General features: G+C 40.0%; 1 protein-coding gene across 13 annotated transcripts in view; it reads right to left on the minus strand.

Moving 5' to 3' along the window:
* Nucleotides 1–4,828, minus strand: part of wwox (WW domain containing oxidoreductase) — an 877,584-nt gene extending 872,756 nt beyond the window's left edge. For 12 of the 13 annotated variants that reach the window (XM_069902091.1, XM_069902085.1, XM_069902084.1 and 9 more), the window contains exon 1: nt 4,641–4,828. In XM_069902091.1, the coding sequence (XP_069758192.1) occupies nt 4,641–4,747 (107 nt within the window). In that variant the 5' untranslated portion in view covers nt 4,748–4,828. Of the gene's footprint in view, nt 1–819; nt 856–4,640 lie in introns of those variants that run through there. The other variant, XM_069902087.1, reaches the window with a different exon arrangement.
* Between the last annotated feature and the right edge of the window lie 12,503 nt (nt 4,829–17,331).

A 17,331-nucleotide genomic window follows, 5' to 3' on the forward strand; every position in this document is an offset into this window, starting at 1 on the left:
TTGACACATATTCAGCGGGACACAAGCTAAGGATCAAACAACACATCAGGAAACAAAGATAACAACTGCTTCCAAGCATCTAAGGCAGGACTGACGAGAACTCCAAACTTCTATACCACCTAAAATAAATAAAATTTTGCTTCCACAATTAACAATTTCAGGAATCAAAAAAGATGAAAAAAAGATTCGTGTTAAGAATTCCCATGTCAATAGGCAAGACCATGCATGCCAACCAATATCAAAACAGATCTATTTTGATGGCTTCAAGAGACACCAATTGAACAACAACATACCTGTACTTAAATAACAATTTCAACACAATTAAAAGCCCCAAGGTTCTTCAAAAATGTACAAAATGTAACTAAAATATATTTTAAAAGTTATTGAAGTTGATGGCCAAATATTTGGTCAAAGAACAAGGTTTTAAGAAGTACTCTTGAGGACATCAGCAAGGCAATCCTGGAATTAAGTGTGGTCCTCTGTTTGCTCCTGAACCATACATTTACCAACGATCCAAAAACCAGCCTTTCACTAAAGCTCTGTCACCAACGACTTAATCAGACAGCCAAAAGTCCTTTATTCTATAGCCATCAACCTTGATGACAAGCATCTTCCATGGCACCTTATCAAATAGCTTTCGGAAGCCAACATACACATCAACTGTATTTTCGTATTTAACACTATTACTTCATCATAAACTCTATTAAGATAATGAGACATGATATACCTTTAACAAATCCATTCAGGCTTTCTCTCATCCATTCATACTAACATAAAAGAGTGCAAATTCTGCCACTGATTCTAATTTCTTGAATTTACCTCCATAGGTGCCACATTTGCAATTTTTCAGTTCTTCGACACCACCCCTAAATCTGCAACAGTTAAAAGATTATTACATCCAAATTCTCCTACCTATTTCCAACAACTTTGATGTGTTCCATTTGTCCAGGTTATTTAGCCACTTTAACTATAGCAAACATTTAGTACTTTTTTTCCCCCCACTTCTCACGCAATAGGTATTTGAATTATTTCAAGAATGAGATCAGACTCAGAGGTTGTATTCCCCAGGATAGATTGAACAGGCTGAGGTTAAGGTTGGGCTCAACACTCCAACCCATGGACAGAGAAGTTAAAAACTGTTCAATACACAAATGTAGAGGAAAAACTCAGCAGATCATGAAGTGCCCATGAGAAGCAAAAGGTAGCCAACATTTCTGACTTCAGCCCTTGGTCAGGAATTTTTTTTACAAATTTAGACATATAGCATGGTAACAGCCATTTCAGCCCACAAGCCATGCTGCCCAATTCACCTGCATCAACCGCCAGTACATTTTGAACAGTTGGAGGAAACTGGAGCCCCTGTGGAAAACTCCTTAAAGACAGTGTGGGATTCAAACCCCAGTCCCAATTACTGGGACTGCATCAGTGTTGCCCTAATCACGAAGCTAACCCAAATCAAAAAAAAGGTTGACGCTTGAATAAAAATTTGGGGTGAAGAGGGAGGAAGGGCCTCAGTCAACAGTTAAGAGATAACAAGTGGAAACTAGCGAGAAGGTAGAAGAGAAAGAAGCAGAGAGGTGATCAGGGGAAAGAAGAGTAAAAACACATGCTGGATAAACAGCAGGAAAACAGTGTACTTTATATAGCAAAGATAAAGGTACATAACCAACTTTTCAGCCTTGAGCCCTTCATCAAAGTATGAAATCTAAAACAAAGGTGTGGCCATGGGTACCCGCGTGGGTCCCAGCTACGCATGCCTGATTATGGACTTCCTGGAACAATCCATGCTGAAAGCCTGCACAGGAAAGGCCCCTCAACTCTTCCTTTGCCATGTTGATGACTACATCGGTGATTCCTCATGCTCCAATGAAGATGTCACTTTGCTTCCAACTTCCACCATGACCTCAAATTTACTTGGTCCATCTCCGGCGACACTATCTCCTTTCTTGATCTTCCTGTCTCCATCTCAGGAGAAAAGCTTTCCACAGAACATCCCAACTCCTATACTAAATACTTTGATTTATTAAAGCCAAGATAACACATTAATTTAAAACAAAAAGGGGCAAAAGAATTGCAGCTTTTATTTCAAAAAGGTTAGAAGTCAAACACAAGTTGAAATTTATGTAAAGGTCTTGACTGGCCTTCCAACCACAACAATATGTTCAATTGTTGACAATGAATTTCAGGAAAGGTGCATTGTCATAATTAGTGCACCAATTCATCACAGATACCAAATATTCAATAAAAACTGGTCAAATTAATGTCTTATTTAACTCAAGTTTAGACAGCTGATGGATTAACTAATTGGGGCTTTTAAAATGAAAAATTGATTATATAGCGAGGCATAAAATCATAGCAATAGATGGAACAGAATAAGACAATCCAGCCTTTCAAGACACATCAAACAAAATTCAATAATTTAATTCCACCTCATTTCCACAGATTCTCTTCTCTGACCTCCAAATGCAGAGGTTGAACACAGTGCCCTAAAATTTGAGCTCAAACATTCAGAAGTGAAACCACAAAAAAACAATTGTAAAAATCTTGAACTCATTCAAATTGCACTGCAGCAGTGAAAAAAGTGTAAATTTGAACATCAAGATCAATTGGGCTAAGTGTTAACAATATACAATCAAAGATCATCTGAAGTTTACAAGATATTGTGCATGGTACTCAATGAATTTAAAAATTAGGCTTTTGATTTTCCAGTCGATTTTCTCGTGGCACATGCACTCTACAGAAAAAATGAAACAGCATCCTTTAATTTATGGAATTTAAATTCAGAAAATAAGCAAGAATGGATTTATATTTCAGAGCAACTCAATACTTCCCTTGTTTACTAAATGCAAACATGTACTTTCCCTCCTTCACATTGTTTTTAAAGTAGCTGATGGAGATTAAATACAAAAATAAGAAAATACTGTTAATTACTTAGAGGACACATAGGTCAAGATGAGTTGTCACTGTTAATAGTACCAATGTCTTAACAGGATTGATTTCACCAATCGGAATACTCAGGATGGTCGGAGGAACTGAATGTTTATAAATAGAAACTCCAAGTTTAGAAACAATTATACATCTTGCATCTATTGTATTTCAGTCCCTCAGAATCACAAATCAGACTTGGTTTCTGAAACCAGATTTTTTTTTTATTTTGAAAGGAGTAATAAATCACATTCAGTTTTGAATTTAAGCCTTTTATCAAGTACACCAAGAACTTAGTATCTAATTGAAAGAACAGTTCTGAATCTTGTACCAAATTAATGCTAATGACTGGAGATCATCATAATCAAATCCTTTTGAGTGACAAGATAACCTGATCAAACCAAAAAATTCAAATTCATTTATCATCCGATTGTACCAGTCCAACCTAAAACAGGGTTCTCTGGTCCATGGTACAAAACTGAGAAAATACACATGCACCATAACACATGTACAGACAAAAACATGCACACTACACATATTAAGATAAACATTATTAATAAGTAGTAACATATCTTAAAATAAACATTATTAATAAGTAGTAACATATCTTAAAATAAACATTATTAATAAGTAGTAACATATCTTAAAATAAACATTATTAATAAGTAGTAACATATCTTAAAATAAACATTATTAATAAGTAGTAACATATCTTAAAATAAACATTATTAATAAGTAGTAGAGTCTCAGAGAGTTTATGTTAACATAGAATTAGAAAATTATGATGGTTAAGGTCACTGAATTCCATTTCAAAACAAGGGGCCAGCCTCGGGGGATGGGGTGGGGGGGATGGACAATGAGAAAACAATACTCGACCCATACAAATGCAGCAACAGGCCAATTTTAAACTCAAGATGTAAGAATGGTCATGACGTGTTATATTAAAAAGAGCAGTGCAAGTATTCACAGGTTTTTCTTTTCCCTTTATAGGGTGTAGATGCACTGCGATAAATAACAAGCACAAGTGCTGTCAGATAGATAGAGCAGTTCTCAGCAACTTAACAAGGGAACCAAAAATTGTTTGTACGGGCAATCAAGTAGGGTAACAAAGGTGCAGCATTTTGGCTACACCATCTTGAGCTTCATTTTGCTTCTCTCGGTCAAAAGTCAAATGCTTTCATTGGAATGGCAATGCCAGAGAGTGGATTTCGATTCCGTCTGTGCACAGCAGGTGCTTAAAGTTTCACTTGGTGGAGAGAGTTGAGGGAATGAGGGGGGGGGGAGTTCGCAATCACAGGGGGTTGACAAGAAACTCCTGGACAACCATCCTAGAGTTTGACAGAGTGGGGCTTCCAGAAAGTTACCATCGAAGAAGGACGCCAACCCGTCCCCAACTTTCGGCTGCGAGACGAGCACGAAAGAAGATGTTGATTTTTGAAGCGTTTTAATTGTGTGTAAACCCCCCCCCCACCCCCCCATTCATAAGGAAAAGGCCCAGTCTTTCTTCCTTCTTGTTTGACGACCTGTCACTGTGCATGGTGGGGGAAATCAATGCACCGTGCAGAAAGAAATGCAAAGATGGATAAAGTTTTGGTTGAGTTTCCAAACATTCAAAGTTTCAGCCAAAGCCCCTTGTGCTCGGGATGTTGCAGGAGACTCTGCTCCAGGAGCCGGCTCGTCCCTGCCTCGCTCTATTCGTTTGCTCGTTTCCTTACTTGGCGTAGTAAACCCAGCCGTCTTTGGTCGTTCTCTCCTCCCAGCCAGGAGGAAGCTCGTCCTCGCTGTCCGTGTCGTCCAGCCCCGCGTATCTCAAAGCGGACATCACGGCTTCCTCCCCTCCAGCCGCCGTTGTCAGGAGCAACTCAGCGGCCCTCCACCGACTGTTGACGGACGTCACATCCTCCGCCCCGACGCACGCCACTGAGCATGCGCGTCGGCCGCACGGGCCATCGGGAGTTGGAGTTCGCAGTGCCAGGAGCCCAGGTGGTGCAAAACTTCCCTCACCACCTCCAGGGTCCAAATGTCACAAGGATTCCCCTGGGGACCATCTCTTCCTGCTGCTGCCTTCAGGCTGAAGTTTGACCATGAGTTCCAAGCAGTTAGGCTGAGAAGGCTTGAGCCCTGGGGGGGCAGAAGGGAAGGGTCCCGGCAGGTGCTGGGAAGCTGGCCTCCTGGCAGGAGCGGTGACCTCAGGCTTTACAATTCTTTCAAAATATGCAGGCACACAACCAGACCTGACACAAATACACACAAACCATACCAATGTAGGACAAGTATGCAAATAGATAAAAATAAATTGTTCCCTGAATGTGAGAGTCTCGGACCACAGTACATGTTTGCTCCAAAATAAATTGTTCCCTGAATGTGAGTCTCGGACCACAGTACATGTTTGCTCCAAAATAAATTGTTCCCTGAATGTGAGAGTCTCGGACCACAGTACATGTTTGCTCCAAAATAAATTGTTCCCTGAATGTGAGAGTCTCGGACCACAGTACATGTTTGCTCCAAAATAAATTGTTCCCTGAATGTGAGAGTCTCGGACCACAGTACATGTTTGCTCCAAAATAAATTGTTCCCTGAATGTGAGAGTCTCGGACCACAGTACATGTTTGCTCCAAAATAAATTGTTCCCTGAATGTGAGAGTCTCGGACCACAGTACATGTTTGCTCCAAAATAAATTGTTCCCTGAATGTGAGAGTCTCGGACCACAGTACATGTTTGCTCCAAAATAAATTGTTCCCTGAATATGAGAGTCTCGGACCACAGTACATGTTTGCTCTGAGGATAAACTGAATATGAGAGTCTCAGAGGGTGAGAGTGAGCAGTTCCTTTGGTCATTCTCACTGCCCGTGGGACGAAGCTGTCCCTCAGCCTGGTGGTGCTGGCACTGATACTCCTGCAACTCTTTGCTGACAGGAGCAGGGGTTCTCAATGATTTTGTGTGCCCTCTTCACATAATGATCCCTCTTTCTCTTTTTCAATCTTTTTTTTATTGTTTTTTTATAATAAATACAGTTCAAAGAAGAAAAGGGAACAAAACTGAAAATACACATATGTGTCTATATAAAACTTCAAACAGTATAAACTCTGTTCCCCTTCTATTTCATTAGGTGAAAACAGAAAAGACATCAAAAATATTTTCAGAAAGATAGATTTTTAAAAAAACCACCTAACCTTCTCTATTTAAAAAGAGAAAACTAACCTAAACAAAAACATCTGAGCAACTTATCCTGAGGTCAACAGTCCCTATAGATCAAGTCGATGGGGGAAGGAGAGAGACTCCATTGATCCTCTCTGTCACCCTGATGGTCCTGTTGATGGACCTCTGATCCATTTCTCTGCAGCAACTATACCAACCTGTGACGCAGCCAGCCAGGACACTTTCGATAGAGTTTCTGCAGAAGGCTGACATGTTGCCTATTTCAGTCTTCTCAGGAAGTGCAGTCGCTGTTGCACCTTTCTTCCTTTCAAGTGAGGAAATGTGTATGATAGGTCACTAAATTAGTGAACTCCAAGGAACTTGGTGCTCTCTTCTCCCTCCACTACAGAGCTGTTGATGTCATGTTGAGGGTGGTCATTCCTGTTCCTCATGAAGTTCACAATCATCTCCTTTGTCTTGTCCATGTTGAGACTCAGGTCATTACTCTTGCATCATACCATGAGATCTTCCACCTCTTCTCCAAAATCATCATTGTTGCTGTTGTGTTATCTTCAAACATGATGATGTAATCCTTCAACCAAGCCTTAAATTACTCTGGAAACAAAAAAAAATCTGAACTGTCATTTTTGCACTAACTGCAAGTGTGAACATTTATCCTTTTATATTTATTTTCTTTTTCTGTCTTGGCATATTGTGCTGTCAATTTACACTGTAACATTTGGTGTGTATTATGTAGCTGTGGCTGCAGCAAGTAAGAATTTAGATGCATCTCTACATTGAATTTATGTATATGACTATCAGCCATTATACTCAACCCAGTTTCATGTGCACCTCTAACCACATCTACTGCATTTGGACCATCCAATGTGGCCTCCTCTACATCAGCAAGACTGAGAGCAGACTTGAGGAATGTTTCGCAGAGCATCTGTGCTCTTTTTGCTGAGGTAGCTTGAGCTCCCAGTTGCATGCCATTTCAAGTCCCCTTCCCTTTCCCACAATATCACTGGCCTCTTTCGCAGCTAATGAGGCCCAGCACAATGTACTCACTATTCTGGCTATCTATCTTTTTTACTCAGTCTTGATGAAGGGTTCCGACCTGAAATGTCGATAATTCATTGTGCTCCCACTGATGCTGGTTGGCCCGCTAAGTTCCTCTGAATGATTATTTCTATTGTTCTTGGATACCACCAGAAGGAGGAGAGTTATTTTAATACCACAGACCTGAGAAAAATGATGTCTCTTCAGATTGAAGCTATCAAGAATTCCCTGTGAAAAATGTAAGGTATATGACAATCCAGACATCCCAGATGTCTTTACACACTGTGATCTAAAGCAAAGGATTGCAGATGGTTGAAGAAATTTCAGTTCTTGTGAAAGGCTGTCATCCCAAAAAGGTAGATCCATTTTTGACAGATTATAACTCCAGATGAATATTTTACACACAATGATGATTTTTTAAAAAGATTAATTGTTGTTTTGAATGAAATCTGGCAACCAATTTTAATACAGCCACGAAATAGAGAAACTTGACCTACTTTAGTCTTGATAAAGGTTTCCGACCTAAACTGAACTACTGAGTTCTTCCTGCTGCTTATTCTTTGTTCAACTAAGCAGAAATGTGATACTGCCCAGATAATTTATTTCTCTTGAGATTGGGGGACAAGTCAGTATTGGTTAGGATGCCAGGGGGTAAATCAAATAATATATTCCAAAATGTTCTTCCAACCCCTACTGTACTTTCCTTCAATGCCAATCATGGTTTTGTTCAAGAACAGAAGAGAGTCATTCACCTCATTGTCTTTATGTTCCAACTTTATTTTCCACAAAATACTTCATGCAGTGAGAGGGATTCTTATGCAAACCGACTAATAGGTTGATAGAGATATTCCATCCATCTCATTGACTTGCTCATTCCCATTAGCTCTGTTGAATTATTCTCACTCAAGTATCCAACCAATTTCCTTTGGAAGAAATTGAATGATTCTCTCTCCACCACATTTGTAATCAGTGAATTCCAGATGTAACTATTTGCTCAGTTTAAAAAATAGCTAACTGTGAAGAAACTTCCTTACTTATCAGAATGCAGCACTGGTAGGCTTTGTGTTCTCATATCACCATATCACCTGTCTCTGCCTTCATTCTTCCCTCCTCCTCCCGCCAACTGCCCCCACACCATATGCTTTCCCCAATGTTTATGTCTGGCAAATGGGAAGAGCGAAATCATTCATAATTTTTGTTAACCTGCCACTTCTCTTGTATATAATTTCAGGATACAAAAAATGAGGTCATTCAGCCCACAGTACATGTTTGCTCCTAGGATAACAATCGCATTAATTCCATTTTCCTAACTTCTTCAACTGATTCTCTCATACACAAATCCATTATCTATCATGTCTGAAGAATTGGAAGCAGCCTATACTGAAGAAGACAATAATTAATTTGGAATATTATCATTGATACTCACCACAAATAATAATTTTGATAATTCCACCTCAATTTTTCCTCTCTGACACTGCAGGCAGAACTTAATTAGCAACTACATTTTCTAGTTAGGGTGCCAACCAGAGAGTGCAATTATAAATAGTTTGTAGTACATCCCTTAAAGAATGTTCTTCTTTATGACATCATTCTTAAATTTGTGTGAGTCATCACCACTGGGTATGCAATGCAACTTAATTGGCCTGTATGCCAGCAAGATTGTTTGTCCATCTGGTGCAGCTACAAGAAAAATCCTAAATGTTTGACAATGTGAAGGATGAAACAGTTTGCGACCTCTTTTCTGTCAGCAGTTTGTCTGTTTTAAATATAATCTAAAGGAGGCATTGCAGCAATTAGCCACTGTTATATTAACAGCAATACATTCCTCCATGTCATTTCATTTTTTTCAAATTTAGACAGACAGCTAGTTAACAGGTCCTTTTACGCCACAAGCCCGAGCCATCCAATTACACCCAATTGACCTACAAACCCCAGTCCTTTTTGAATGATGGAAGCTCCTGGAGAAAATCCACATGGACACAGAAAGAACGTACAAACTCCTGACATACACCATGGCGTTCGAATCCTGGTCCTGATTGCTGGCGCCGTATCGGTGTTGCATTAACCCCTAAGTTAACCGTATCACCCTGCCATGTTAACCGTGCCGTCCTTCCAAGAATTACATAATCACCAATAATAAATCAAAACCATCATTAACAGTTCCCCTCCAAGTCACACCATCACATTCAGGACAAACACTGCTATTAATACAGTATTATTGGGTTAAACTTCTTCATTCAATTCCAAGTGCCACAATTGAATCACCATTACCTGTGAGATAGTGGCATGGCAATCATATCCCAAGATCAAAAATAAAATACATTTTTAATTATGACATTTAATTTTTATAAATTTCAACAATTGTTACCTTCCTTTTGGAAGCAAAAATCCAGAAACTGGAGGACCTTCTGGTAAATAATTCACTCAAACTAAAATCCAAATGATATGAAGGATAAGCTACAAAACTCAAAGTTTATCTTTTAATAAAGAGATCTATTATTAAAAATGGTAGAAGACCAATTAGCTTGTACGAAAATATTAAAATCACATTTGAGTAAATGGAGCTTGTGCTCTTCTAAGTTTAGAAGCACAAGTGATGTATAATATTCTGAGGAGGAATTATAGTGTAACTTCTGTGAGGATGTTTCCCTCTTGAGGAATCTAGAACAGTATAAAGAGATACCCATATCAGTGTGAGACGAAAGAAAATGTCTTTGCAGGCTGGTAAACTTTTGGAATTTTCTCGCAGGATGTGGAAGAAGAATCGCAAACTGCATTCAATAGATATGTTTTTGGACTATCAAGGGTCATGGGAACATGCATGATGTTATTTATTGCAAAGCAAACTTCAAGGTTTGGATGACCTACTCCTGCTCCTAATGTTTACAGTACAAGGAGGCTATTAAGTTCATCAGACTTGTCCCAATTCTTACAATTATTCCCATTCTGTTTAATCAAGTTTTTTTTATTTCATCCTCCTTCTGTTTTTAGTTCATATTTTCAGAATGTTTTTTTTACTGACATTCCAGCTATTTTCCTCCAAAAGTAACTGTACCTCAAATGAAGATCTGCAAGTTCTGATGAAGGGCCTTCAAGCTGAAGGATCTATGGTTTTTACACAGCCACCGTGTAACAGGAAATTTTTGCCAAATTCCCACAACGCAGGCTGTGTAAAAAGTTAAGAACGTTAATGAATGACTCATCCCCGTTCTGAAACTTTTCCTGCGGCAGCCCAAGACACTTCTGCGGATTTCCTGCAGTCTAAACTGAACTGCAGGTGGTTCACAACGGGCTAATAAATACGAAGTACATGATGAAGCGTGATGTCATGTTCAACTCGCGACACTGCTCTGCAGGATTTTTAAATGTGCGTGCATGTAACACATAAAATTAAGGTTCATTCAAATAATACTCGCTGCTAACTTCAACATGATCTGTGGATCAAAAGTCATTTTGCTCTTCTGTCTGGAGGCTTTTTTGGATGCAGATGAATGATGTCACTGACAAAGTCGTGACAGTGACGCTGTACGTACCATACAGGGTCTACGTCACGGTCAACATCGACCCATGTCCAGCCTATGAAATACAGTATCTCAGGTATTTAGTGTAAACATCCTTCCTGTGTAAACAGCCACCCCGGAAGGTAAGTGTGAAAATTGTCGATGGGAAATGATCACAGCAGCTGTGTAAAAACCATAATTGACTCTGTTTTATTCTGTTTGTCACAAATACTGCTTAACCTACTGAGATTTTACAGCATTTTCTTTTTTTTTCAGATTTCCAAAATTAAAATTGTTTTATTTTCACTGGTTAAAACTTACTTAGTAATGGCCACTCTTTAAAAGCTATTCAAATCTAATGCAGAGATAGAAGCTATCATCAATATTGCATTCAACCTGCACCCACAACTAATATTCAGTTTGAATTTGGCCTGGACAATACAGCTCCCAATGTATTGCATATATGAACAAATAATCCAAATTCTACAGTAATTACTCTTTACTTCAAGGTTATATTTCATCTACCCTGGTATCAAGAAGCACTTGTAAAATTAAAGCCAATGGGAATCAGGAGGAAAGGTGTACACCAACCAAAAAAAGAAAAAAGAATACGAGATGGTTACAACAGAAACAAATCCACATCATTGAACATGAAGCAACAATATAAACAAATTCCACTCTTGTTGGATTAAGATACATTACAACCAAAGCTGAGTTTATTGGGGAATTCCCATACAGTGGAATCGAAGCAATTTCAACCATTGCCACCAATAAGGGGTTATGAAGGGGTGAATGCACACATTGCCTTCAGAAGAACACGAAATGCTCTTGGGAGGAGGGGGGGGGGGGAGAAAAAGTCACTGTATATGTGTGAAAAAGAAATAGTGTATATCATGGCTAATGTGATTTATGGTGTGAAAAATAAAAAAATTTAAAAAAAAAAGAAGAACAGGAAATGCTGATGGGAACAGAATGAATGTTGAAGATGATACATAATCCCCAAGAGATTGGAGCACCTAAAAAAACATTTTAAACTGCAAAACAAGGTGATGGACAAAAATCTTGCATGGAGCAAACATGACCTAGTGTGGGGTGGAATAAAGGACAGCCAGATTCCAGCTGAGCTTAAAGATTTGTCTACAGAGCTGGGTGCAGCAGCAACAACATGGTTGAAAGGGGAAAATGTCAAGGGAACCAGAAGTAATAAACAAACAAATGAAACATAGGGCTTTGCTGTGCACAAATAGCAAAATACTTTTTTTCAACCCATGACTGAACAGGGAGCAAAGAAATGTGAATCGTGCATTCCCATCAGCTAAATGCCTCAGGTGTCCATTGAGTCAGAAATTGGGAAAATAATTTGAAAATATGGAGTATAAAGAATTCTAACTTAATGAATGAACAAAGAAGAGCAGGCCACTGTCAGCAAAGGCGCAAGGACAAAACACCTGTCTGGTTTCTGTCAGTCAAAGAAAATCCTCCTTTATTGAGTGGAAACCCATGGTTTAGTTTAAAAATGTTTGTGTTGAGATGAGATGACCGATGAAAAGTGCCCCACAGACCCAAGTGTTCATTGTGTGGTTTGTTTGAGATCTATTTGTCAGTCAGTATGAATTTCAAATACACATTCATTCTGACAAGACTCCCAATTCTGAGCTGATCAAAGTTCAAAGGATGAGGAAGTGAGGGTGGGTCTGTCAATATGTTGGATTGACTGGAGAATGTGACTGTATAACTGGGAAGTTACAAGGAGCAATGCATTTCTGTGGGGTGAAGGGAATTGAAAACAACAATCTTTCTTTGGCTTGGCTTCGCCGACGAAGATTTATGGAGGGGTAAATGTCCACGTCAGCTGCAGGCTCGATTGTGGCTGACAAGTCCGATGCGGGACAGGCAGACACGGTTGCAGCGGTTGCAGGGGAAAATTGGTGGGTTGGGGTTGGGTGTTGGGTTTTTCCTCCTTTGTCTTTTGACAGTGAGGTGGGCTCTGCGGTCACAGGAAGAGATTTTTGCACTGAACATGATGCCAAATTAAATCTTTTCAGCCTTTACAGGATTTGTACCCCTCTATTATCTGTATATTCATGTATCTGTTTCAAACATCACTGTTTATATTGGTGTGATTTTAGTCAATTGCAGTTCATTGTCAATTACAACATTCGCCATTACCTGTAATGTGCCAATGCAATTTTTGAGGAAATATGTTTTAAGGCTATCCTGGTATCAAGCTTATGGCCTAAAAGTAGCAATCCTTATTCTCCTGTCTGTTTAGAAATGTGGATAACCCTTCCATTTACAAATTAGAAAAGTACCAGCAAATCATAACCAGCTCCAGTGGGAAAACCATGCCTGACCCCAGAGGCCCACAAGTATACTATTCGAAGCTATGTCAGTGCAAGGGATCGCCCATCTAGAGAAAACACTGCAAGGGCATTCTCAAAATCTCAATGAAAAAATGTAACATGCTCTCCAATTCAATGAAATCCTTTGTTTGATGACCTAATCCCATCTTTCAATAGTAGGTCCATAGCTTTGCTGGCCTTGGCATTTCATGTCTCTGTGAACTCATTAATATTGATGAAGATTCAAGCTGTACATTCCAATCCTTACCAAACTCTGAAAAAAAACTTGCTTTTTTATCCCTCTAGTTTATCTGTTGAACTTTACAAATCAACACCAATTGTTTTGAAACTTCTGCTGAGAAATAAAAGCACCTCAATTCCACATACCAATGTTTTGTCATTTTATACACTCATGTTAAGCAACCATTTAGCCTCCTCTCTTCCAAAACCATAAATAACTGAAGCTCATCAAATCATTCTTCAGTTATAGTTTTTTTTCCCCAATTCGGGCAGAAAGAGCACCTGGAAAGGCACTGAGCGCCAGTAATCATATGATGGGTGTACACAGAGCCCAATTCCAACTAATCCATCCATCTGCCCTGTCATGCTCAACTTTGTTCACCTGTGGGACATTTTCAAAGTTCAAATGTATTGTCAAAGAGTACATACATGATATCACATACAACCCTGAGATTATTTTTCTTGCAGGCCAGGCAGAATTTCTACTTATCGGTAATTGTAAACTGTACTCGAGAAGAGAAACATGTAGACAAAAGAGAGAAATTAAAACAAAGAATGAAATGCAAACATGCTAACTGTGCAAATACAGACAAAGAAATATTCAATAATTAATAATAAGCAAAGTAAAAGAACTTAAATTAGCCCCTGATTGAGTTTGTTGTTGAGGAGTCTGATGATTGAGGGGTTGCAACTGTCCTGAACCGGGTGGTACAAGTCCTGTGGCACCTATACCTCTTGTCTGATGGCAGCAGTGAGAATAAAGCATGTCATGGGTGGTATGGACCCTTATTGAATGCTTTTGCTCTCTGATGGCAGTATTCCATCTATATCAGAGGTTTTCAAACTTTTTCTTAACACTCTCATACCACCTTAAGTATTCCCAATTCCATAAGTGCTCTGTGATTAGTAAGGGTTTGCTTAAGGTGGTATGTGAGTGGGAAGGGAAGGTTGAGTACCACTGCTCTAGACCCAATTGTACTGAAATATTTTGCTTGAGAAAAATTCTCATTGGCCCATTTCCTTTGGAGTTATGAAAATGTGAACATAATGAGTCTATTCTTTCTTTGGCTTGGCTTCGCGGACGAAGATTTATGGAGGGGGTAAAAAGTCCACGTCAGCTGCAGGCTCGTTTGTGGCTGACAAGTCCGATGCGGGACAGGCAGACACGATTGCAGCGGTTGCAGGGGAAAATTGGTTGGTTGGGGTTGGGTGTTGGGTTTTTCCTCCTTTGCCTTTTGTCAGTGAGGTAGGCTCTGCGGTCTTCTTCAAAGGAGGTTGCTGCCCGCCAAACTGTGAGGCGCCAAGATGCACGGTTTGAGGCGATATCAGCCCACTGGCGGTGGTCAATGTGGCAGGCAATGAGTCTATTAAGTACGATTAAAAGAGCGGTTTTCAAACATTTTCTTTCCACTCACATACCACCTTAAGTAATCCCTATGCCATAGGTGCTCTGTGATTAGTAAGATTAGTAAAATCACTGATCTATATACTCTCGATGGTGGGAGTTTTGCTTGTGATATACTGGGCTATATCCACTACCTTTTCAGGGCTATTATTATGAGCCCAGAGGACCCCAAAACCCAGCAGCAATAAAAATTCACCAAGACAAATGGTTACTTAAACAAAAGTTACTTTTAATTATCTTTAAACATGAAAACAGGGTCAAACTTTCTTATTACTATTAACTTAACCCCCTTCTAATTCTAAGCGCATGTGTATGCAAGTTCAGAAAAGTTCTTTGATTCACAGTTCAATCTCACTTCTCATTCCTCCAAATTTTACTGGTTGCAGGCAATTCTTATACTGTGCAAAGAATTTAACATTTATGAATTTCACCAGGCTTTGGTGAAATAACCGCTCAGGATGATTCTTGTTGGTTTTCAGAGAGATTTGTTGCTCATTGGACACCCACAACTGATACCTTCTGATTAGCCACTTCAGTGTCTTGCTAAAGAAACTTGCCCCATCAGGGTTTTCCAGATGATAACCTCTTTCTCTCAGGTCACCACAGAGTTTCTTTTTTGTCTCCCTTATTTCAAGTGAAACAGTCTTCTCCTCTTGTATGGACCACAAGGGCTTTGACCAGGCTGAACTAAGAACTCACAACCCATATTCCAAATGCTGTTAACTGAATTCTCTCTCTCACACACACACACACACACACACACACACACACACACACTCAGAGAAAACCACATGACCCTCTTAGAATAGCCAACTGCACTCAAACTGTGGCTCTGGACCTAATCTTCTGAGCTTGTTCATCTGTTACTTTCCAAAACAATAATTCATTACTTCACAGCACATCCAATTAACACCAACTTGTGAAGTCCTTATAGGCATTCTTTAAAGTTTCTGCAAAGGCACTCGGAGCCTGAACTGTCTGACTTGAGCAGAGCTTTGACATTTTAAATGAGATCTGTTTTGAAGTGTTTGTATGTGACCTACATACAAACCTGCCACAATTTATCTCCTTTGAAACATATATATATATATTATATATATAAAAATAGAGAGAGAGAGAGAGAGAGACAGAGAGAGAGAGAGAGAGAGAGAGAGAGAGAGAGAGAGAGAGAGAGCATAATATGTCATACTCTCACTCAAAGATATTGGTGCCTCCATTGCACGCTATGATGCAGCTGGTCAACACACTTTCCACTACACCTCTGTAGAAATTTGCAAAGATTTTTGATCATTTACCAAATCTCCACAAACTCCTAGAGGCACTGACATGCTTTCTTCACAATGCCATGAGTATGATGGGACCAGGAATTGTCCTCCGAGATCATGATTCCCAGGAATTTAAAATTGTTCACCCTCTCCACCTCTGATCCCCAATAATCACTGAATCACACATCTCTGATTTTCCTTTCTAAAGTCTAACAATCAGGTCCTTGTCTTTAGCGACATTAAGTGAGAGGTTATTGTTCGTACTTGGTTCAGCATCATGCTGAAGAAGATTGAAAAGAGGGTTGGTGCGAGAACACAGCCTTGCTTCACGCCATTGTTAATGGAAAAGGGTTCAGAGAGCTCAATGCTGTATCTGACCCGACCTTGTTGGTTTTCGTGCAGTTGGATAATCATGTTGAGGAACTTTGGGGGACATCCGATGCGCTCTAGTATTTGCCAAAGCCCTTTCCTGCTCACGGTGTCGAAGGCTTTGGTGAGGTCAACAAAGGTGATGTAGAGTCCTTTGTTTTGTTCTCTGCACTTTTCTTGGAGCTGTCTGAGGGCAAAGACCATGTCAGTGGTTCCTCTGTTTGCGCGAAAGCCGCACTGTGATTCTGGGAGAATGTTCTCGGCGACACTAGGTATTATTCTATTTAGTAGAATCCCAGCGAAGATTTTGCCTGCAATGGAGAGCAACGTGATTCCCCTGTAGTTTGAGCAGTCTGATTTCTCGCCTTTGTTTTTGTACAGGGTGATGATGGTGGCATCACGAAGATCCTGAGGCAGTTTACCTTGGTCCCAACAAAGCTTGAAAAACTCATGCAGTTTGGCATGCAGAGTTTTGCCGCCAGCCTTCCAGACTTCTGGGGGGATTCCATCCATACCTGCTGCTTTGCCACTTTTCAGTTGTTCGACCAAGCCATGAAAGACCCCAACAATGAAGACACTGTTTACATCCGGTACCGCACGGATGGCAGTCTCTTCAATCTGAGGCGCCTGCAAGCTCACACCAAGACACAAGAGAAACTTGTCCGTGAACTACTCTTTGCAGATGATGCCGCTTTAGTTGCCCATTCAGAGCCAGCTCTTCAGCGCTTGACGTCCTGCTTTGCGGAAACTGCCAAAATGTTGGCCTGGAAGTCAGCCTGAAGAAAACTGAGGTCCTCCATCAGCCAGCTTCCCACCATGACTACCAGCCCCCCCACATCTCCATCGGGCACACAAAACTCAAAACGGTCAACCAGTTTACCTATCTCGGCTGCACCATTTCATCAGATGCAAGGATCGACAATGAGATAGACAACAGACTCGCCAAGGCAAATAGCGCCTTTGGAAGACTACACAAAAGAGTCTGGAAAAACAACCAACTGAAAAACCTCACAAAGATAAGCGTATACAGAGCCGTTGTCATACTCACACTCCTGTTCGGCTCCGAATCATGGGTCCTCTACCGGC

The sequence above is a fragment of the Narcine bancroftii genome, chromosome 10 (assembly GCF_036971445.1).
Source record: "Narcine bancroftii isolate sNarBan1 chromosome 10, sNarBan1.hap1, whole genome shotgun sequence".
NCBI classification, from domain to species: domain Eukaryota; kingdom Metazoa; phylum Chordata; class Chondrichthyes; order Torpediniformes; family Narcinidae; genus Narcine; species Narcine bancroftii.